Genomic DNA, 23385 nt, shown 5'->3' with positions numbered 1-23385 from the left:
TCATGTATTAGACATGTGAGCGGGGATATTCTATATAAAGGAGTTTGTATAAGACAGGACCACGAAATGTTTAGTCTCATTATATAACACCGTTCATAATAGAGACTTACATTTCACGATGATGACCATAGGTAACAAGATCTGAATCCCGAGTGAGTTGTGAACTCCTGCCTATGAGGGCAATCCTTTGATTTGTATGGGTGGGAGTGGCCATATCGCCGACTCAACAAGTCTACCATTTTGGGGATTCATTTGATCGGGGATATGGGAACATATAGCTACACAAGATGAAATTCACTCATTCTCTGAAGTAAGGGTAAGTAGATAAATTGCTCTCTTAAGGGCTGATTCCGGGTCTTGAACAATGTGGTGCTACACCATCTCATCGCCCGAGAGGGTTCAATCATAGTAAGACTATGATCTATTGTTGATTAGAGAGATCAGTGGTACTTAAGAAGTTAGATGTAACTACAGGGGAAAACGGTAATTTGGCTTAGTTGTACTTACGAGCAATTTGTGAAGGGTCATCGTACTGTTGATTGGTTATATCCAATGGACACAGAAATATATCTATAGTGCGAAGAGTACAGCTGTCGGTCTTTAATGAAGTGTCCGATAGTTAACGGATGGTGAATAATATAATTAAAAAGTTTAATTAATTATTCATGTATTGTTGAAGCTTCAAGTTACAGGTCCATAAGGTCCCCTTGGTACTAAAAAAGATTTAGTTGAGAATCATTTTCTTGGATTAATTTTAATTGTTCAAATTAATAAAGGGATTTAATTATATATGATATAATTACATTGTTTCAATTATATATGATATAATTGTGATAATGTATTTAATACATATAGTTTAATTGGAGGAAATAAATATTTGAATAAGATTCAAATATATTTTCTATGAATGTGATTCATAGTTGTTAAATTTAATATAAATATGATTTATATTAAATGCCATAAAATAGAGAAAAGAAATTATAGTTTATATTATATGTGATACAATATTAAAACTATAGGTTATATGTTATATTTGATATAACATATAATTTAATATAAATATAATATGATAAGTTAGTTATCATATTTATTTATATTATTTTATTATTATTTGAATAATAACTTCCCCATATTTTCTCTCCAACCACTTTAGTGGGTGGTTATTAAGTTTATGGTAAGAGGAATAAAAGAAAAGTAGTTTTCTCTTCTTCCTGTATGATTTGCTATTGCAGATTAAACGATTAAGAGGTGTTCTTGAGAGATTTCTCAATCTTCTACTTCCTCCACCAAATCTTATCCCTACTAACCGAAATAGTCACAGGCCACCACTCCTTAGTTCTCATCCCGAGAATACCAAGGACTTTTTGTGGTTGTGTCCGGGTTTTTGTTCGAGAAAATTTTTGAATAAGGTCTTTAAGAAGTTGCTGATTTCGCTCGAGGTTCGTGACTGTTCGAGGGAGGTTTCATGAAGAAAGGTTCTTCAAAGGTGAAATTCTTGAACTCTTTACTTGTAAAAGCATGTTGTAGTTAATGTAAATGCATATCTATTTGTATATTTGCTGTAAATTAAGTATTCGATAATTAATGGAATTTGGACGATCCGCTTCCGCTCAAGGTTCTCCTCACATGAGTTTCTTCACATTACGCATTCTAATTCCTTAATTTTGACATCAAAATAAGCATGTTGATAGGATATTAAGAGGGTTTCAACATATACCTTTAAAGATCCTCTTCAAACACGAATTTGAGCTGCAATCTTCTCCAATTGAAGTCGAGAACCACCAAGAGAATTCTCTACTATTCTCAGTCTTGAATTTGAGTGGTGGAACTCACAATTGGACTGAATTTGTGAAGGTTTTGGTGTGGGTTTAAAGAAAGGGAAAAACAATTTCTACAGAAACTAGTTTTCAGCAACTTCCTTCCTTCCATCTCCAAATTGAAGAGTTTTATCATTCCCTTTCATGAAGGCACTCAAGAGACCAGCTGATACCACTTCAAAATACATGGAATCAATAGGCAAGGTGTGTTAATTCAGGAGAAACACCTCCTTACTTTACCAAAATGTGGAAAAATCCACTACCAAGTTCAAAATTTCAATTTCAATTTTCATTTTCAATCTTTAATTTTAATTAATTCAAAATTAATTAAAATCAAAACTAATATTTCAATTTCTGAAATTGAAATAAAAATGAAAATTAATTTTGATTTTTAATAATTAAACAAATTTAATTAATTAAATAGTAATTTAATATCAAATATTAAATAAATCACACACCTAATTTTAAACATAAATCTTATTCATGCAATTAAATTTAAATCAATATTTAAATATATTAACTCTCCAACTTTGTTTAATTTCGATAAATTAAACATTAATTAATTATTTCCAATATAATTATACGAACCCTAATTTGAATTTGAACTATTCAAATTCAAACCCTAAATTCAATTTGAACACTTCAAATTGATATCATTCCAAATTCATTAAATTTACTAATTCAAGGTATTCATGTTTTATGAGGTAGTAGAGGAACCTTATGGACCTACGGATCATAAGCTCTAATGATTTGAGATTAATTGGCTAAAATTCTCTAGACCGAATTAATTAATATTTGTTAACTATCGAGTCACACACTATAGCTTGATAGTTGCACTCTCCTCACTGTAGATATATTTGTATCCACTTGAACCATAATCAGTAAGTTGACCCTTCACAGGTTGTTCGTAATAACGGCTGGGTCAAATGTTGTTTTACTTTTGAAATTACGTTTTGCTCCCTAAGTTCCACTGATCCTTTAATGAACAATCGGTTTGTGATCCAATCACTAAACCAGATTATTGGGGATGATGCCCTAAATTCTCGTGTCCTGTAGTTTGTAAACAGTTTGTACAAACGCTTGTGATGTATAATATATGATATTTATTTCACTTTTTGACTTTGGACATTGGACATTGGATGTTTTATTTGCTTTACCACAAACCAATAAACTAAAATCCTTGGTTGTCATTATGTAACTTAAGCATATATGGTGACATAAAAGTGGATCATGTCTTAAGTGATAACCAAAATGGTCTGTAGTATATGGATATAAGAGGGAAACCTTATCCTGGTAACGCTACAAATGTGGCCCGCTTTGTAGAATAGTTACAAGTGTTATGACTTGTTACAGATGGTCTGATTCTGATCATTCGTGTAGGGATATGTGAGCGGGGCTGTCCTATACAAAGAGTTTGTATAAGACTTGACCATGAAGTGTTAACATCTCGTTATATAACGTCGTGCATGACAGATACTTCACTTTACTAGGATGACCAAAGGTAACATGATCTCAATCCTGAGTGAGTTGGAAACTCCTGTCATTGAGGGCGGTCCTTTGATTTACATGGATGCGAGTGGCCAAGCCGCCTACTCAAACCTACCACTTTGGGGATTAGTCTAATTTGGGAGCTGGGAACTCAGCTACACAAGATGGAATTCACTCCTTCCCCGAAGCAGGGGTAAGTAGATAGATTGCTCCCTTAAAGGTTGATCCCGGGGCTTGAACGATGTAGCACCACACACCTTTTCATGGCTCGAGAGGTGTTTACACATAGTAGGACTATGTTGTATTGTTCATTAGAGGGATCCGTTGTACTCAAGGATTAAGATGTAACTATAGGGGCAAAACGGTAAATTTGCCCAACTGTACTTACGAGCATCTGTGAAGGGTTATTATACTCATGATTGGTTATATCCGATGAACAGAAATATATATGTGGTAAGAAGAGTTCAGCTGTTGGTCTTTAGTGGAATGTCTGACACTTAACGGATGGTAGATTTCGTGGCTAAAGAATTTAGTCAGCTATTCATGTACCATTAGAGCTTCAAGCCATAGGCCCATAAGGTTCCCTTGGTAGCTTGGATACAAGTTGAGAATCAGTTTTTGGGTCAGTTTGAAATGTTCAAATTGACCAGAGAGAGTTCGATTATATATGATATAATTGAACTGGTTAATTATATATGATATGATTGACTAAATGTAAGAGATACATTAATTTGGAGGAAAATGGATATAAATATGATTTATATCTAGTGAAGGAGAAAACACTATGGTTAATATATGATATTAAACTATAGGTTATAAATATAATATGATTATATTTATTTATTTTATTAATTGGACATGTATAGGATAATTGTTTGACGTTTTCTCTATAACTATGCATTAGTGGGAAATTCAATTCGGTTTTCGTAACTGAAGAATAAAATGAAATTTTTTTTCATTTTGAAAAGAACACGCATAATTGCTCACGGAGTGTTTTGCATTCGATCACATAGTATTTCAAATCCTATATGATAGCACAAGCTTACTAAAAGATCGCTTACACCCGGACGAGTTTTTACTAAACGATTGCTTAGCGCCTGAGCGTTACTAAACAATCGTATAGACGATCGCCTAGCTTTTCCTACACAATAGTGTACCTCACCTAAATGATCAAGCACCCTGACTATACGATATCGTTGCCTTCTCCCACTTGCTTGATCGTTGTACACGATCTCTTTTCCTCCTCACCTCTACCAAATTCGAACAGAGCCCACACTTTGGATTCTCACTTCGAGAATACTAAGGGCTCCAAGTTGTGGTGTCGTCCCCATTTCCTGTTGTTCGTGTGAAGTCGTTCGTGGTAAACGATCGGGGTGTTACTGGACATTTACTTGTTATTCTAGCGAGAGCGAGAGGAGTTCGTTCATGGAGAGAGCGAGATTTCAAGTGAAGAGAGTCTTTAACTGGTAAGTTCCTCGTTCTCTTGTTTTTTTTTTTTTTTAATCTTTAAGCATGCCGGTAATTTAGTAGTGTTAATGCATATATGTATGTGTGAATGTATATGTCAAAATTCTGTCACAATGGATTGAAAAGATTTATTTCCGCTCATAGGTACTCTTGAATAAGAGTTCCTTCAATCAGTATCAAATCCGAGTTTCTGATATTCCAAATTCATTGCTGCAAAGAATTGCATTTACATTCTCGGTGGGTAAAAGCATGTCTACTCTCTGTTTTAAGTGTTAATTCGTTTGTAGCTGTGTGGATTAATGGAGTTTTCTAGGATGAAACCTCGGTTTGTTAAATTCTTTTACATTTCCAGTTAATTGTATAGGCTCCTGCGTTTTTTGGCATAATTAATTGCTATCGAGTCTGTATTCAAAGTTAGTTTGAGTTTTGAGTCGTTCGTGAAGAAGCTTCATAGCAAGGGTTGTTGTTCTTCGAGGAAGAAGACAATCAAGCATTGGTCGGGTCGTGTAGACGATGGGGTAGACGATCGCTGAGTATCGAATACTTGGGTGTCATTTAACGCGCGCGCACTAGACGGTCGTATAGCTTAGCAAGCCTCATCGCTTAGTTACTGACTATACGATCGTGGAGTAAATCGTTTATCTATCGCGTGTTAAGTGATCGTCTAGATGATCAGGCTTCGCAGCCTTGTTGTCGTCTAAGCGATCATTTAGCATTCGCGCTATCGTCTAGTGTGCGCTACACGATCGTTTACCTGGAGGTGTTTACTAAACGGTGGGAGCTTCGCTCGACAGTTCAAGACCTGGTTCGTTTGTGAATCGGTTTGCTCGGTGAAAAAATGCAATAGACAAAAAATTTTCATTCCGATTTTTAAGGTGGTTCATCCCAGTCCATTAATCTGTGGTTTTATACATGAGATGTATGGTTTATATTTTATATGTCATATGGTATGCACATATAGAAAAATCTCACCTTAGGTTATGCATTGGTCATACATCATCTCTTTATTATAAGTGTTATGATTTAGAGAAGCATGATTTAAATTACATAAGAGCATGCTCATGCATCATATAATATAAGAGTTATATTTATGCATGCATAAAGCATTGACATGCATCATCTTTATATTATAAATGTTATAGTATAAGGGTGTTTGGAAAGCATGTGTGCTTGGTTGTTACTTGTATATAAAAGTTATGTATGGTAATGACTGGACATTGCATGAAGCATGGCACATAGGTTACTTTATAAGCGTTATAAATACTTTGTTGTGTGGCAATGTATGTTTTAGTTGTTTCTTTTTAAAGGTTAAAAAGAAGTTAGAACTAAAAGCAATAAGAAAGACATGCATGCTAACTTAGGTTTAATTCATGGTTTTAAAATATTTAAAACTTGGATAAGATAGACCTAAGATCACGGTTCTAATATGATTAACAACCTTAGCTTTAATCTTTAATCAGTTTAATAGGATTAAATTGACTAATAAAAGGTTAAAGTATAGCAAATCTATCTATAAGGGACCTTTTGTTTAAGACGGGTTTTGTCTAGGTTGGGGTATTTAAGGTGACGAAAATGTAACACCCCTACCTGGGAACCTAACTGGAAAGGTGAATTAGATAGATTTGATGCATGCGTGCAAGTTAAGAACAATCCATTAAAGAGTTTAAATGTGACTACTTGGATTTGAGTTATTTCAAAGACAAAAGTTGTTTTTTAGCAAACTTAATAAATGACTTAGACTAAAATAAGTAGTCGGATTGTCTAGGTTAATGAACCCCTAGGTAGAACATTCAGTGGGAGGTACTTGGGGCATATGATGCTTTATTTAAACTTCTCGCGTTTTTCCCTTGTTGTCCACATTGTGTGATCTACCCACGACTGTAGGGCACCCTGGGAGTGTCCTCTAAATGATGGTGTTTGGGTAGGTCAATATCAAGGTGGATGGAGAGAATGTTCATAATAAGTGGGAGTGGGAAGTACGACAACATATCTCATAGTCTCTCTCGTTGGATTGAATAAAATTTCTACGCATCACCTCGAGGCACCCTGGGAGTGTCCCCCTATAGGATGACAGTTTTGCGTGTTTCTTTATTTGATCTCCTGTAAGAGGATAAGGTTATTTAGTTTCTTTTCCTAATCTGCTTCTTTCCTATGGTGGACTTATTAGGGCGGGACTCTGACGCCAAAAACAAGGGGTCACACTTATGCGGAATTGGTAAGGGTTAACAATTTTGGACCAAATAAATGGTGGTTATTAGGTTCAATTCCAAGAGTTGGTTCTGCCTAATGGTTGAGAATATCTCATCCCAGTGAAAGGACATCTGATTACCCCATCGGTGACGTTTGTCCTGCCACACTAGGGCATCATTGCAAAATAGAAGTCTTTATCACTTAGGATACTTGGAAACTATTTTGCTAAAACTAATTCGTTAAAATGTGGTTTAGCAAAGTCTTATAAAAGTTTGTTCATTTTTTAGCAACGGTTTTAAAAATGGCAACACCACAATCGCTTTGCTTAGTGCCAAAAAACTTACTGGCGATAACTATTCTAGTTGGAAACATATGATCACGACGATACTCATCATTAAGGAACTAATGTTTGCCCTTACGGAGGTCTGCCCTCCTATTCCAGCTCCAAACGTCGTTCGAAATGTTCGAGAGGCGTATGAGTGATGGACACAGGCAAATGAGAAGGTCCAAGCCTATATCTCGGCCAATCTAAGTGACGTGTTGGCCAAGAAGCATGAGCTCATAGTTTCAGCGTGTGAGATCATGGAGTCCCTGCAGGGGATGTTTGGACAACCGTCTGGACAACTCAAGCATGAGGCTCTGAAATACATCTTCAACTCCAAAATGGAGGAAGGCACCTCTGTTCGTGAACATGTACTTAACATGATGGTTCACTTTAACATGGCAAAGATGAATGGGTCTAGAATCGATGAGGGCAGCCAGGTTAGCATCATCCTGCATTCTTTGCTGGAGAGTTTCCTCCACTTTGTTAGTAATGCGATTCTTAACAAAGTGGAATACACCCTTATAACCCTTCTCAACGAGTTGCAGACATGCCAATCTTTACTGAAAAGTAAGGAGAGGAAAAAGAGTGAGGCAAATGTTGCCTCTTCTTTTAGAACGTTCCATCGAGGTTTGACCTCAGGGACAAAGTCTGCACCTTTTACTTTTAACTCTGCAAAGGGGAAGAAGAAGAAGGGTGGTAAGGGAAAAGGGAAAGCACCTGCTAACCCGCCACCTATCGCCCCAAAGAGGTGTCCGCTATCGGCTGAAAAGGGAAAATGTTTCCACTGCAACTAGGACGGACACTAGAAGAGGAATTGTCCTCGCTGGCTAAAGGAAAAGAAGGTCGCCAAGGCTAAGGCTAAGGCAGGAAAAGGTAAATATGATTTACTTGTACTAGAAACATGTTCAATGGAGAATGATGATTCTACCTGAATAATTAATTCGGGCGCCACTAATCACGTTTGTTCTTCTTTTTAAGGGATTAGATCATAGCGACAGCTAGATACTGGTGAGATGACGATGTAAGTAGGCACCAGACACGTCGTCTCAGTTGTGGCAATGGGAGGCATCCAGCTAACTTTACAAAATAGGTTTCTTGTATTAAAAGACATTTTTGTAGTTTCTGAATTAAAGGCAAACCTTATTTCTATAAAGTACCTATTACAATGTAAATACACACTTTCTTTTAATGTGGATAAAGTGTTTATTCATAAGAATGGTGTTAAAATTTGTACAACTAAATTGGAAAATAACTTGTATGTGCTAGGACTGTTAGCCTTAAGTTCCCTCCATAACACATAGTTGTTTAAATCTGTCGTAACTCATCTAAATGTCAACGAATTTCTCCAAAAGAAAATGTCCAACTTTGGCACATTCGATTAGGGCACATCAATCTCAATGAGATTGAGAGATTGGTGAAGAATGGCCTTCTAAGTGAGTTAAAAAAAAATTGTTTACCGGTGTGCGAATCTTGCCTTGAGGGTAAGATGACTAAAAGACCTTTTACTAGAAAAGGTTATTGAGTCAAAGAGCCTTTTGAGTTAGTACTGTTAGCTTTAGGGCTTCAATCAAACCAAGTATTTTGATGATAACAAACTCAGATTTTTTGTACTGACATTTTCAGTATTTCAGAGTCACTAACTTGTAGAGCTCGGAAAGACGATTCCAATGCAATTTGAATTGCTCAAATCGGAGTTCAAACGAGGAAGTTATAAGCAAAAGAAGATTGGAGAGGAAATCCAATGTGGCAGTGACACGTGGCACCTTGCTGATATGGCATCCGACGTGGCACACAAATGGTCAATATTGATGATGTGGCAGGTGACGTGATGCTCCAACCGGTCACTTTTTGCTGACGTGGCACATGATGTGGCAGTGACGTGGCGACCATGGACGAATGAGATAATGACAAGTGGCGGTCACCCAGCTTCACGCGCGGACGCGCGCGTGCGCCGCACGTGCCTGCGATTTCTTCACAAAATGCGGCGCGTGATGCTCAATCTCCTCCCCTATGCGCATAGTGCTTATATCATCCGACTATTTTTCATTTTCTTGTTTTCCTTTAATTTCCTGATCCAATTTTCTCCAAATTCTCACCAAATTTCAGCCTTTTCAAATTTAATTTACTTCCTAAATTTTCATCCTTCAAATCCTTTTTATTCTTAAAATCTCAATAATTTAAATCTTTCAAAATTCCTTTTCAAATCCTTTTTATTCTTCAAATCTCAATAATTTCGATCTTTCAAAATTCCTTTTCAAATCCTTTCCTTTTCTATTTTTATTCAATCTCCACCCTTCATTTGCAATCATATCCAATGGCCAAAATTTATCCCCCTCGCCTATAAATTCGACTTGATTTTATTCTTCATGGACACACCAAAAACTATCAAGTCTTAAGCTCTTAATTCTCTCTACTCTCAAATTCTTGTCCTGCTTACTCCTAAATTGGCCCAGAGATATTTTTGTGATTTTTTTTTGAGTGCTCAACTTGTGTATTTAGCCTTTAAGAGGTAATATTGTATGGGTACACATTAGGTTGTGAGAAAAAGAAATTGGTTTGATCCTGAACAAGTAAAAAGGATCTTGGGTTTCTCTTTAGCCTAGGAAAAAAAGGGTCGTGTGTCGGTTTAGTCCTCACCTGCAAGAGGATCACTTAGTGAATACCCAAGAAGGAGTCTTGGAGAGTGGAGTAGGCAATTTGCCGAACCACTATAATTCCCGGTGTTTTCTCTTCCTCTCTCTCTTTTATTTCTTGTTTTCAATTTTTTTGCTTCTTGTTTTAGTTTTTTTTTTTTAATCTTTCCAAATTGCATGATTTACTTTTTAGTGTGTTATTTAAATTTATCATTGATTAAATTGTCTTTAAATTTGAAGTTATCATAGCTTGCATGATTTAAGTTTTGTCTTGCATAAATTTTCTTTAATCAATTTAGTGGGTTAACTCTATTGAGCATTGTTTAAAGATAAAATTATTTGGAAAAAAAAATAGTAGTAAACCCTATCACCCCCCCTAGTGTTGCCTTTAGATCCTACAAGTACATTCTGACCCCTATGGTCCTATGAATGTGCGAGCTCGAGGTGGCTATGAGTATTTTATCAGTTTTACTGATGATTACTTTAGGTATGGGTATGTTTATCTGATGCAATAGAAGTCTGAATCCTTTGAAAAGTTCAAAGAGTTCAAGGCTGGAGTTGAAAATGCGTTGGATAAACGGATTAAAACACTTTGATTGGATCGAGGTAGAGAGTTTTTGGATTCGGGGTTCCAGGACTATTTGATAGAATATGGAATTATTTTTCAACTCTCAACACCGGGTACACCTCAGTAGAATGATGTAGTGGAGAGGAAAAACAGAACCTTGTTAGACATGGTTCGTTCGATGATGAGTTACGCTTCCTTACCGAACTCATTTTGACATTTTCTAGTGGAGACTGCGATTTACATACTCAACTATGTTCCTTCCAAGAGTGTTGCGAGAACATCTCTAGAGTTGTGGAATGAGCGTAAAGCTAGTTTACTTCATTTTCGCATTTAGAGTTGCCCAACATATGAGCTTGGGGGAAATCCCAAGAAGTTGGAACCACGGTCGAGGTTATGCCTCTTTGTAGGCTACCCTAAAGTTAGACGATGGGGTTATTTTTATGATCCATCCGAAAATAGGGTGTTTGTTTCCACGAACGCTACTTTCCTGGAGGAGGATCATATTAGGGAGCACAATTCACGTAGTAAAGTCGTGTTACGTGAGCTTCCAACGAAACTACTGAAACTTTAACAAGAGTTGTTGAAGGGTCTGCTTCATCAACAACAGTTGTTGATGATAGTTCATTTAGTAAGTTGGTTCCACCTCAAGAGTTGAGGGAGCCTTGACGCAGTGGGAGGGTTTGCGAACCCGTCCGTTCGCTATTTGGGTTTCACAGAAATCCTAGCTTACACTCGTACGCGTTTTTACTAAACAATCGCTTACCTTTTCCTAAACGATCGCTTATGCCTGAGCGTTACTAAATGATCTATAGATGATCACCTAGCTTTTCCTATACGATCGTGTATCTCGCCTAAACGATCAAGCACCCTAACTGTACGATAGTCGTTGTCTTCTCCACTTGCTTGATCGTTGTACACGATCTCTTTTCCTTCTCACCTGTACCAAATTCGAACAGAGCCCACACTTTAGATTCTCACTCCGAGAATACTTAGGGCTCCAAGTGGTGTGTCGTCCCCATTTCCTGTTGTTGTGCGAAGTCGTTCGTGGTAGACAACCAGGGTGTGGTTGAACGTTTGCTTGCTGTTCTAGCGAGAGTGAGAGGAGTTCATTTGTGGAGAGAGCGAGATTTCAAGAGAAGAATGTCTTCAACTGGTAAATTCTTTGTTCTTTTGTTTTTTTTATTTTTAAGCATGTCGATAATTTAGTAATGTTAATGCATATCTGTATGTATGAATTTTGTTGGGGTTAATGCCCTAAAGTCTCGTGTCCTGTAGTTTGTAAACAGTTTGTACGAACGTTTGTGTTGTTAATAGATGATATTTACTTCACATCTTGTATTTTACTCAGTTACTTGTTTTATTTGCTTTACCACAAACCAATAAACATAAAATTCTGGTTATCTATGTGACTCAAACATGTACGTGGTGACATACAAATGGATCATGCCTTGGGTGATAACCAAAATGGTCTGTAGTATATGGACATAGGAGGGAAATCTTATCCTGGAAACACTACGGATGCAACCCGCTTTGTAAAATGGTCACAAGTGTTTGTAACTTGTCACAGATGGTCTGATCCTGATCATTCGTGTTGGGGACATGCGAGCGGGGGCGTCCTATACAAAGAGTTTTGATAAGACCTGACCACGAATTTTTACGTCTCGTTATATAACACCGTTCATGACAGAGACTTCACTTCACTAGGATGACCATAGGTAATATGACCTCAATCCTGAGTGAGTTGGGAACTTCTGCCATTGAGGGTGGTCCTTTGATTTATATGGGTGTGAGTGGCCAGATTGCTGATTCAAACCTACCATTTTGGAGATTCGTCTGATTTGGGAGCTGGGAACTCAACTACACAAGATGGAATTCACTCTTTCCCCGAGGCAGGGGTAAGTAGATAGATAGCTCCCTTAAGGCTGATTCCAGGGCTTGAACGATGTGGCGCTACACATCTTCTCTTGGCCCGAGAGGTGTTCACACATAGTTGGACTATGTTGTATTGTTCATTAGAGGAATCAGCGGTACTTAAGGAGTGAGATGTAACTATAGAGGCAAAACAGTAATTTGACCCAACTGTACTTACGAGCATTTGTGAAGGGTCATCGTACTCATGATTGGTTATATCCGATGGACACATAAATATATTTGTGATAAGAAGAGTTCAGTTGTTGATCTTTAGTGGAATGCCTGACAGTTAACGGATGGTGGATCTCGTGGCTAAAGAATTTAGTCAGCTATTTACAGACCGTTGGAGCTTCGAGCCATGGGTCCATTAGGTCCCCTGGGTAGCTTGGATAAAGTCGAGAACTAGTATTTGGGTTAATTTGAAATGTTCAAATTGACAAGAGGAAGTTTGATTATATATTATATAATTGGACTGGTTAATTATATATGATATAATTGGCTAAATGTATAAGATATATTATTGTGGAGGAAATTAGATATAAATATGATTTATATCAAGTAGAGGAGAAAATACTATAGTAGATATGTGATATCAAACTATAGGTTAAAAATATAATATGGTTATATTTATTAATTAATTACTTTATTAATTATATGATAATTAGTCCAAAATTCACGTTCGAACTTGGGTTAGTGGGCAATGTCGATAATTGTAACCGATGAGTTAAAATAAAAAATGTTTTCATTTTTGAATCACCCGTCAATCGATTGCCCAAAGAGAAAAGTGAGAGCATGCTGGTGAAACATCTAAACGATCGCTTACATAAAACAAGAGCCTATACGATAGTCCTCGCGCCTAAACGATCGTCTACCTTGCGTCTTAACGATTGCGCACAGTCCACTACATGATCGCATAGCTTCTCTAAACGATCGTATAGTGTGCCGATTTAGCTAAACGATCATTCAACAAATCCTACACAATCGTATAGCTTCTCCTAAACGATAAGCAATCTGCTATGCGATAGCGTCTTTTTCCCTCCCATTTTCTTATCGCCTACATGATTCGTATTTCCTCCTTCCTCTACCAAATTCACCAAAGACCACCCTTTGGGTTTTCACTCCAAGAATACCCGGGGTTCTTTAGTGGTGGTGTTGTCCGCATGGCGTTCGTGTCGTACGGTTGTTTGTGCTGTTGTTGTTGACGCTGTTGCTGGGCATTGGTAGATCGCGTGGAGGGTTCCGCTATGTTGAGTTCCAAAGTGTGAAGAACGTCTTCAACTGGTATGGAACTCTTTCCTTTGTTTTTATCTTGTTCTTAGTATGCCGTTAATTAAGGTTTATTTGTATAACTGTTTCTTGAATGTATATTTTGTATTTCAGTCACTGTGAGATCGGAGTGATCTGAACACGCTCATGGAACTCTTAGATATGAGATCCTTCAAATGTATATGTGGAAATTTTGTCACAATGAATTGGAAATATCTGCTTCCACTCATAGGTACTCTTGAATAAGAGTTCCACGGATCCCTCTCGGGCCAATGAGAGGGTGGGGCCTCTTGTTCAAGACCTAGATTCAACACTTAAGAGAACAACCTTCCTCCTATCCCTAAATCAAGTAGGCGTGAATTTCGTCTTGCACCTTATGTCCCCAATTATCTACCCGGTCTTACCCCTGAAATGGGAGGCTTAATGAGTCGGCGCTGTTGAGCCAACACTCACCCATAAAAATCTAAGGATAATTCTGAATAAATAGGAGTTCATAGTTAGCTCAGGATTAAGGTCAAGTTACCTAGGTCATCTAAGTGAAATAGTCAGACTTAAATAGTAAATAATATTATAAAGTAAGAGTGACTTATTTCTTAGTCTGATTTTATGAAAACTCATTGCACAAGACGCCCCCACTCCTCATGTCACCTCATGAACGAATCAGGATCACTTCGTTTGTAGCACTTTACAACAAATTGTAACAACTACAGAGTAGACCGCATCCGATAATGTTACCAAAATAAGGTACCCAACCTTAGTCATATGCTATAGATCCTTTTGGCTATTTATTCGAACTTGATCCATTTTTATATCTCTACATAAAGTTCAGGTATTAATATTATAGCTATGGATCTTAGTTAGTTTTTACAAGTGCAATTTACAAATTCAATAACAACTTTATTGAATAAATGTTTAACATCTTTATTGATAATAAAAAAAAATGTTTAACTCTACAAATTTCGAGTTTTGTGACATCCAACCCAACAATAATTTGATATAATATTTAGTAAAAATAACCGAATTTATTTTTTTTAAAAAAAAAGATATAAGATTTGGTCTAAGATTTAGAAAGTTTATTTTAACTATATCTAAGTAGCCGGATCTTGGACGAGATGGACGAGAAAAACGATTCTAACGAGTTTTAAAAAAAGTGGTAGTTTTGTAATGTGAAAATTTAAAAAAGTTATTTCTGACAATTTTTGTAATAGAAACCCAACACTAAGTAGGCAATAAGCCCACTTCACCCTTTACTATTGAGTCAACATATTCATCAAGAAACTTCATCTTTTTCTTTTTAATCCTCGATTGTTTTCAATGTCTCCCCAAAGAAAATATTAATATTAAAAAACAATTAACAATTCTTAATTTTAAACAAACTTACCAATTTGGAATCTTATCAAATCAGAAATTTTTATTCAAATTATAATCTACATAATCGGTCAAATTTAAATAAAAAAAATAAGTTGGATAAATTTTGAATTTGTTTTGAATCAAATTGAATATGGACATAATAAAATTTTTTATACCATATATCAAATTCCCCGGTCTATTTTAAAATTCTATTCTAAACATAACCCAAAATTTGGATAGAATTTAAGATTAATCTTGAACTGAATTTGTGCATATTTTAAATTTTATCTCATATATATATATATATATTCAAATTCAAGTTGTTTAGGATTATCCCAAATTAAATTTTTTTGTTATATTCGTATTCAATTCTATATCATGTTTTAGTGAATAAAAAATTAAAAGGTACTAGGAACATTCAAAATCAAATCTTTAGTCTTGAAATATTTGATTAAAATATAAATTTAATTGTATAGTGTACAAATTTAAGAATTCCTTGTTAAACAACTATGCACCATAAATACAAACTATTTAATATTATACACCCTAAATACAAATTATTTAGCTCTAACCTTGTCAAAACCAACAGAACTCAATTGACATGCAAGTGTATTAGTAACCACAAGAACTCTGGTTTAAATTTTTCTACTCCCAATAATACTGAAAAGAAAAAAAATTAACTCCAAACTCAATAACTTAACTTAGCCATAGTATAAATTAATTTAAAAAATATAAAAATCAATGAATTGGGTTAATGGGCTAACTTAGAACAGTGACGGCGAAAAATGAGATCCAGCCCACACGAATATTTCGTGGGCCCACTATAAGAAAATCTCACACGCTAAGGGCCATTGGGCCGGTGATTAATTACGTAAGCAAACTCGCCATCCTTAATCCATGTCGGAACTCGTAAAGGTATATATATATAAATAAACACGACAGTGCCAATTTTAATCGAATTAATCTACGAACGAATGCTTGTTTCATTCAATTCGCACTTGAAGATTTGTTGAAGGAAGTTGAAGGAAACGACTGCGAACCACAATGGTATGTGTTTTTGTTTATCAATTTCTAGGGTTTTTTTTGCTTTATGATGTGATTCAACGTGTTCTTACAAATCAGGGTGTGGAATCGATTTTGTTCGATCGATCTTTTGCCCTATGTTGGCGCGATTATCATTAGTTTTTCCCCCCATCTTATTTCGAAAGAGCTTAGCGGATGCATTCGGGAATAGAGTCTATAGGTCATCGTTTTTCCGTAGGTGAATCATACGATTCTGGTAGTTGTAGTTATTATCTTTCACAATTGTTTAGGTCGGGAATCGTAGAGTATGTTGTTGGATTTAACCTGAAAATTGATTGTCTGGGATGGTTCTTGCTTGATTTATGCCAAGTAATTTAAGGGCGTCATGGAAAACTAACTTCAAATCCGTGTTCTATATATGTTTTTCCAACTCATAATTTTGGAAGAAGATGAACTTCATGTCAATTTGTCAGAACAAATTAAATCCTGAAGGGTAGACGATTTTTTTTTTTCAGAAAAAAAACAGTTAATTAAATGGTTTATATAGATATGTTGGTTACAGATCAAATGATTAAGACAATCGAGTGATTTTGGTCTAAAATTATGGAATTTGTTGTTGGATTTGACATCAAAATTGATTTTCTGGAGATGGATCTTGGAAGGATTGTCCAAAGTAAGTTAGAAAAAAGTCATTTGTTATTCAATAAAGTTGACTCTGTGATTAGCTATGCAACTTTCCTTAAAGTTATAAATTTTATTAGATTGTATTTCATGTGGAACTGTTGCCTGGGAAGTCACAACTTGGTAGTCGAATTGGATCATGTATATATGTATGTTTACAATTTGTTTTTTGTTCAACTTTTCTACTGCATCAAATTGTTGACTTTTATTTTTAGAAAAAAGTTAAAGGAATGAATTATAAATATATGATTAGCAATTCATATCGAATTGTTGGGGCTTATAAAACCTTTACTGTTTTGCAATTTTCAGTCTTCGCTTGCAGCTGCGAGAGCAGACAACTTTTACTATCCACCAGAATGGACCCCAAAACAGGTACATTTCTTATTCAATCATATTAATGCAATGTGCAATAACTATTCTCCAAAGGAAATATCCTTATCCTAACATAGATGCCCCGTTTTTCAGATTCTCACTCTGACTATTCCTGTTTCAGGGGTCTTTGAACAAATTTCATGGTCAGCATGCTTTGAGAGAGAGAGCAAGGAAATTAGATCAGGGCATCCTGATAATAAGGTAGGTAGCTAATGAGAACTCATCTTTCGAAAATTTTGGCTTGGGATTGATGATTTTATTTGAAGGATGGGGAATGGTGCCAAGGTGTCGACCTTTGGTGCTTCGACACTGTTGCCTGGTTCCCTTTCCTTTTTAAAATAGGGGTCATGTTATTTTCTTGGGAAAATAGAGAGAGAATTTTGTACATGTTGATGATTTTATTTGCGTATTCAGTTCTCTAATTAGTTGGAATGAATTGCTTTTTTAGGTTTGAGATGCCTTACAATATATGGTGTGGTGGCTGCAACTCAATGATAGCAAAGGGTGTTAGGTTCAATGCGGAGAAAAAGCAAGTTGGAAACTATTATTCTACAAAGGTATTGTTCATGGCTGATTGTAACATATTTGACTTCTGGTGCTACGTTTGATGGTTTTATTATGCAAAGAAAGTATGACCTCGTACTTTGACACACACAATGTTGAACCCTATTCTTACCAATCTATATAATGCACATACATTCTTGCCTAGTGTTCACATGAAATATTTGTTCACTGATTTTTCACATTTTTCTTGGTATGTTTGATTTCTGCTCCCTCCCTATGTATGAAACTCTTTTGGTAGAGCATTTCTGTATTTCTGCTGCTTCCTAATAATTGATAACTATAAACTTCATTAATTGGTATTACCGTATTAGGCTTTCCCCTTGTCTTCGTCTCCACCAGTGTTTTTTATCCAGTGATATACGTGCACATCGTTCTGTTATGTATCATGCTATTAAGTATTTGTACGAGACTTCTCATTCAGTCTTTACATCAATTATTAATTTCTCAGCAGCAAACTTATGTTATCAACAATGATACTAACTTTTTAGTTATTAACCTTGCTATCCTGACCATGACCACCGGATTGGAATAGTGTCTTACTATCTTGGAATTCATGATGATGCACAGTTTGGAAATTGAGTTCATAAACTGATTTATTTTTTTTCCTCCTAGAATCAATAGAAGTGCTTAACAGTTTTTTTTTTTTTCTTTTTTGTAACTTTGTTCTTGTGGATGGATTATAATTTTTTTAGAAGAACTTTAATATACAATTTGTACTAAAAAAACTTCAACATACAAATTGGTGAATGATGATTTCTCGTGGTTGTAACATCCTGGCAGAAAAAAACATGATCAGTTTCTATAGGCCATTCTAAAGAAAAGCTTTCAGAAGTGGGGTATAGAAATCACACCCAAACAGCTCTTGAGTGACTAATATTTTCTTCTTGCTTCTTTCAGATATGGAGCTTTACTATGAAAGCAGCATGCTGTAGACAAGAGATTGTTATTCAGACTGATCCAAAAAATTGTGAGTATGTGATTATTAGTGGTGCACAACGGAAAACTGAGGAATATGACATAGAGGATGCAGAAACCTTTGAACTCCCTGCGGATGAAGGTGATGATTGTTAACACTAATAATATTTATTTATCAGTGCCATTAAACTTGAACTTCTTTTCATTGGGTTTTGTTGTTAGATCTCCTGGTCTTGGAATTTACTGACATCATCATGCACATCTGTAAGATAGTCCCCTAACATATAATGAAGGAAAATACTTAGTTGCATCTCGGGCATCACCTATCTTTGTGTATCCCACTAAGTTGTCCAAGCATAATTTGCTATGTGGCAAAGTCTTATTTTGAAATATTTAAATTCTTTTTTGATGTGAGTGATGAGAGGGGAAGCATCGAGATGGGTGACCCATCTTGGGATGCACCCGAGTATTACCCTATATTGAAAATCTGACGGTTTAATCCTTCATAATGTTATTTAACCCTTTTGAATATATTTTCTACAGAAAAGGGTAAGCTGGCAGATCCATTTTATCGACTTGAACACCAAGAAAAAGATATGCAGAAAAAGAAAGAAGCCGAGCCGGTATTGGTTCGCCTACAACGACTCTCAGATTCTAGGCATGCAGATGACTATAGTCGGAACAGAACACTTCGAGCTCAGCTCAGAGTATGTCATCTCATCCTTACCATGTTTCTCACCTCTATCTGTTCTGCTTTTAATTTTAAATGGTTATATGCTAATACACTTTTAATACATCTTCTCAGAGTCAAAAGAAGAGAGTTGCTGAAGAAGAAAATGTTTCTAGAAAGATGGGCCTCGGTATTCGATTGCTTCCAGCAACTCAAGAAGATTCTGCAGCTGCAGCTCGCATGAAGTTCTCTTCAAAGTTTGAGAAGAACCATAGGGATAAACGGGCATTGATTCATGCTTCTTCGATATTTAATGGATCATCCACTTCTTCCATGCCTGATAAGAAGCGATTGGACCTGGAATCCAAGAGAAGGAAGATCTGTGCATCTGCGGCTTCAAACATTTTGACAGGTAACTTCAAGCCATCATCTTGGTCACGAAGTGCAGCTAATTCAAGCAGACTGGAAGGAACTTCTGTCACTGCCAGACGATTGTAACGTGAATGCTTTTTTCAAATCTAGGTCTAGCTCTATCTCGTTTCTTTCATGTATGTACATAGATTTTATGTTGGCGGGTCTACCTGAAGTTTTTTTCTAGAATCCCATTGTAATATATTGTGTTTCATTTCTGGGAAGGTGCAAGAATTCTTTAAGATTGAAATCGAAAGTTGAATATATATCTTCATTTGCTTCGTATAGTATCTTTGTCACTCTTCTTGTACAATTCTTTTACTTGATGAATTATTGTCTGCTGTGTATTATTATTGCCGGTGGAGGAGGGGATATCGAGATGGATAGTACCACCAAATCCCAGTTAATATCCCTCGGTTAGACCACAATTTTATTTCTTAAAAAACTGCTGCTACATCGTTGTCTATGAAGGCCAAAGTTGCCTACCATGGACACAGAACTTAGCAATGTCTTTACTTTACCCTGTTAACAGTGACTGAAGTAAAGAGAAACAGGCAGCTCTTTAAAAATCTGGCAGTTCTGTTCAGACTTCCTTCACTTTTCTGCTAACAGAAGATTTTTGCATTAAAAATAGGATATGTTGTTCTTAGTTAGATCCTGAATCACCACCTATCACTGACCGTAGGATCACGCAACTGTGGTTTACAAATCTTAATCCAAAATAACTAACCTGATTATGATAAAAGACAGGACAGTCAAGAGCTGCCGTCTGTCAGTTCATTTCCCGTACAGCCAAAGTTTCCAGCCCCAAGAGAGAGGAGAAAGAACCCCCTAATTTAACATCTCTGCATTTATTATGGGATGCCCTTTTTTGGTTTGATAATGCAGCGCTTTCCATGTTCACTTTCTATTGAACAGTCTCTTTCATTGTATTGTCCTGTTTTATGGGTTAGGATCTGAGCGTGTGCTTTTTACTTCACATTCTATGTGGGCGGTAACCAAGAATATCTGCATCATATAAATTTTTCCAAGCTTTCAGGTCAGTACTGGTTAACAATCTGTTTTCTTCCTGTTTTTCATCCCCTCTCTTTCTCACTCATAAAGTGAATTGTAGTTCTGATTAGAAAAACTTTGATATCATTACTACTCATCTGAGTTTCATTAATGTACTTCAAAGAGGGAAAAGGAAGCTAACTAGCTTAAGATCCAGGATCTGTACATGACAGAGATTGCTCACATGTCTAATATTTGACTAAAGCCGCTTATATTCTACAAGTCTCTCACTCTAAATCAAATTTCAACAATGTTTCGGAGTGATTTTAAATATTCAAACACAAAACACCAGATTATGTGATCGTGCAAGTTGCAACCAAAAGGAGCTGCAAAAAAGAAATATGTCACGTCAACTTCAAATGCCATGCCTCTAGGTTGTGCTTGACTTTTTAGGCCTCCTATCAGTCACTTTGGCATATCTCTGTTTCTCCTATCCACGTATTCTATTCTGTGTAATATTGTCAGTCCTTCCCTTCATGTTAGCTTCTCAGTACATTACACTTTCGCTTTCCTAATTAAGTTTTTTTTTTTTTTTTTATTGATCTTCCATTTTCTTCAAATAGTAAATAAGTTCATATTGATATCAATGGAGTCTTGCATAAAGTGACGGTTCCTCCTGAAGTTTCATATAAATGGCAACCCACACAAAGGTACTTCCTGCTTTGATACTTTGCTTCTCTATTACTTTTTTTTTGCATCAGTAAAGAGATGGTTCATGTTTCCATATATTTTCTTGAATTGGGCAGTTTTCTTTCATGTTTGTTAATGAGATTTTGTTGCTGAATCTGAGATACTAAGGGAGATCAGTAGCTAGAATATACCAACAATTGATAGAAAATGAGAAACAACTCATGTTTGAGATAAAACTATTATTTATCTTATAAAGTGTTTACATGGATTTCTTTTGGATTTTTTAATTTTTTGAGACATAACAGCATAAAACCCGACACAACTACCCAAGGTCCAAACATCAATCCCTCTCAAAGATGAGGGATAAAATATAGGAAGGAAAAAGCTCTCTAAAAAAATAAGAAGATCTAGAAGAAGATGGCAAAGCTGCTAGATTATGGACAATTTTGTTTTTTTCTCTTGGGATTTTATAAAAATTAGAAACATTAACGGAGCAAGATAGAGAGTCTCCTAAACAAAAATTAAGTCGACTCTCTGATTCAAAAACTTTGATGATGGAAAACTTAGCTCATAATCTTTCTTACTTTTAATTGAAATATGTGTTCGAGCCAGTATCAACACATCTTCTTTTTGTATTAAAAAAAATTGATATATGAAACCAGGAATCTAAAGTCTTTTTGCTAACCATTATTCATTTATTCACTCTCTACTATATGAAAAGTTTGTTCTTATCATGCATGCTCAACTCTTTGTTCTTTCACTACACATCATGTAGTGTTAGTTTGGTAGACTTCGAGCAACAACACATTATTTGATATAGTTAAGGCGACCGGTCAATTTAATTTGTACTATAACATCATTTTTTTCTAAAACAGGATACGTTACTAAACTTCCTTTCAAACAATTTTTCGTTTATCTACTCTTTATTTTAGAGTGTTGTTCTGGTTTTAAGTTCTGAATTTGTCTTTTAAAGTATATCATTCAAAATTTGGTAGAGCTTTCTACTCGACAATAAATCAGATACAAAATACACTATATTTAATTTTCTTATCATCTAAAAAATTTCTGGTTGAGATCACCCTTTGCTCAGCTAGGCATATGAAGATTTCATCAATATAGTTAAACCTAGGGCATCAATATAATAAATACTTCGTTAATTTAGTTGATATTATTTAACTAATATAATGGTGACCGTGAATACTAAAATTGGCTAATAATAAATTTATTTACATGAAATCATACTTAGTAAGACTACAAGAATAATGTTCATAACACCCACCAACAATAATGAGAGTGACTAATTTTTTTATAAAAAAAATGTTAAAATATATAAGAAGCTATTTTTTTAAAAAAAATTAAATAATAGAAATTAAATTGAAAAAACTCCAACAATAATGAGGGACTAATCTATATTTAGGATTTTTTAAAGAAAAGAAAACTTCAAAATGTTGATTACCAAACATAAGAACATGAAGAAGCTAAAAGGAACTTAAAAAACTAGAAGAGAATTCTCTAACATCTTATATGCTTGGAAAGAGATCTCATATCTTTCAAACAAGTTTGGGCTTCAAATTTGGCTAGCTCATGATGTATATATATATATATATATATAGAAGTAAAAAAATCATGTGAATCCACAAAAACAAAATCATGTGAATCCACAAAAACATTGTGGATATGTAAATTGACCTCGCTAGCTAGGGGTAAAACTTTAGTTGAAACATGCGCTGGAAATGGATTGTATATTGTTTCCTTAGTTATTAATTTTGAACCTGAAATTGAATAGAAAAATAGTTCAGAAATTTTCATAAGGTTTCAAAGCCACTGTTGAAGTTCATGATGCCCTAAGTTTGAGGGACCGAATTATATATTCTCCGTTTTATAACTATTTTGATTTTAATTTTTTTGTTATTTTCTAAGTGAGAATTTGAACATTCATATGATGAAATTATTATCAAACGAGTCGAGAGAAAAATGGTCATTACCCAAAGGACACTGATAACTTTAGTAAAAAAAGAAAAGGATGGACACAATAGAGATAAAACCTAAAT

General features: G+C 35.4%; 1 protein-coding gene across 1 annotated transcript; it reads left to right on the top strand.

Annotated features, from left to right (window-relative positions):
* The first annotated feature begins 15935 nt into the window (after nt 1-15935).
* Nucleotides 15936-19941, top strand: LOC120080845 (coiled-coil domain-containing protein 130-like). Its single transcript, XM_039035498.1, has 7 exons — nt 15936-16062; nt 17029-17091; nt 17213-17292; nt 17540-17648; nt 18553-18712; nt 19114-19277; nt 19376-19941. Exons 1-7 carry the CDS (start codon nt 16060-16062, stop codon nt 19736-19738), a joined length of 942 nt encoding a protein of 313 aa, XP_038891426.1. The 5' UTR covers nt 15936-16059; the 3' UTR covers nt 19739-19941.
* Nucleotides 19942-23385: the final 3444 nt, after the last annotated feature.

The sequence above is a fragment of the Benincasa hispida genome, chromosome 7 (assembly GCF_009727055.1).
Source record: "Benincasa hispida cultivar B227 chromosome 7, ASM972705v1, whole genome shotgun sequence".
Taxonomy (NCBI): domain Eukaryota; kingdom Viridiplantae; phylum Streptophyta; class Magnoliopsida; order Cucurbitales; family Cucurbitaceae; genus Benincasa; species Benincasa hispida.
This window is presented reverse-complemented; position numbering and strand designations above follow the sequence as displayed.

Excerpts from the sequence above, each read along its gene's own strand:
- LOC120080845 (XM_039035498.1), top strand. Across the intron at positions 17,092-17,212 it reads CAGAATGGACCCCAAAACAG|GGGTCTTTGAACAAATTTCA; the intron begins GTACATTTCTTA and ends TTCCTGTTTCAG. Across the intron at positions 17,293-17,539 it reads CAGGGCATCCTGATAATAAG|GTTTGAGATGCCTTACAATA; the intron begins GTAGGTAGCTAA and ends TTGCTTTTTTAG.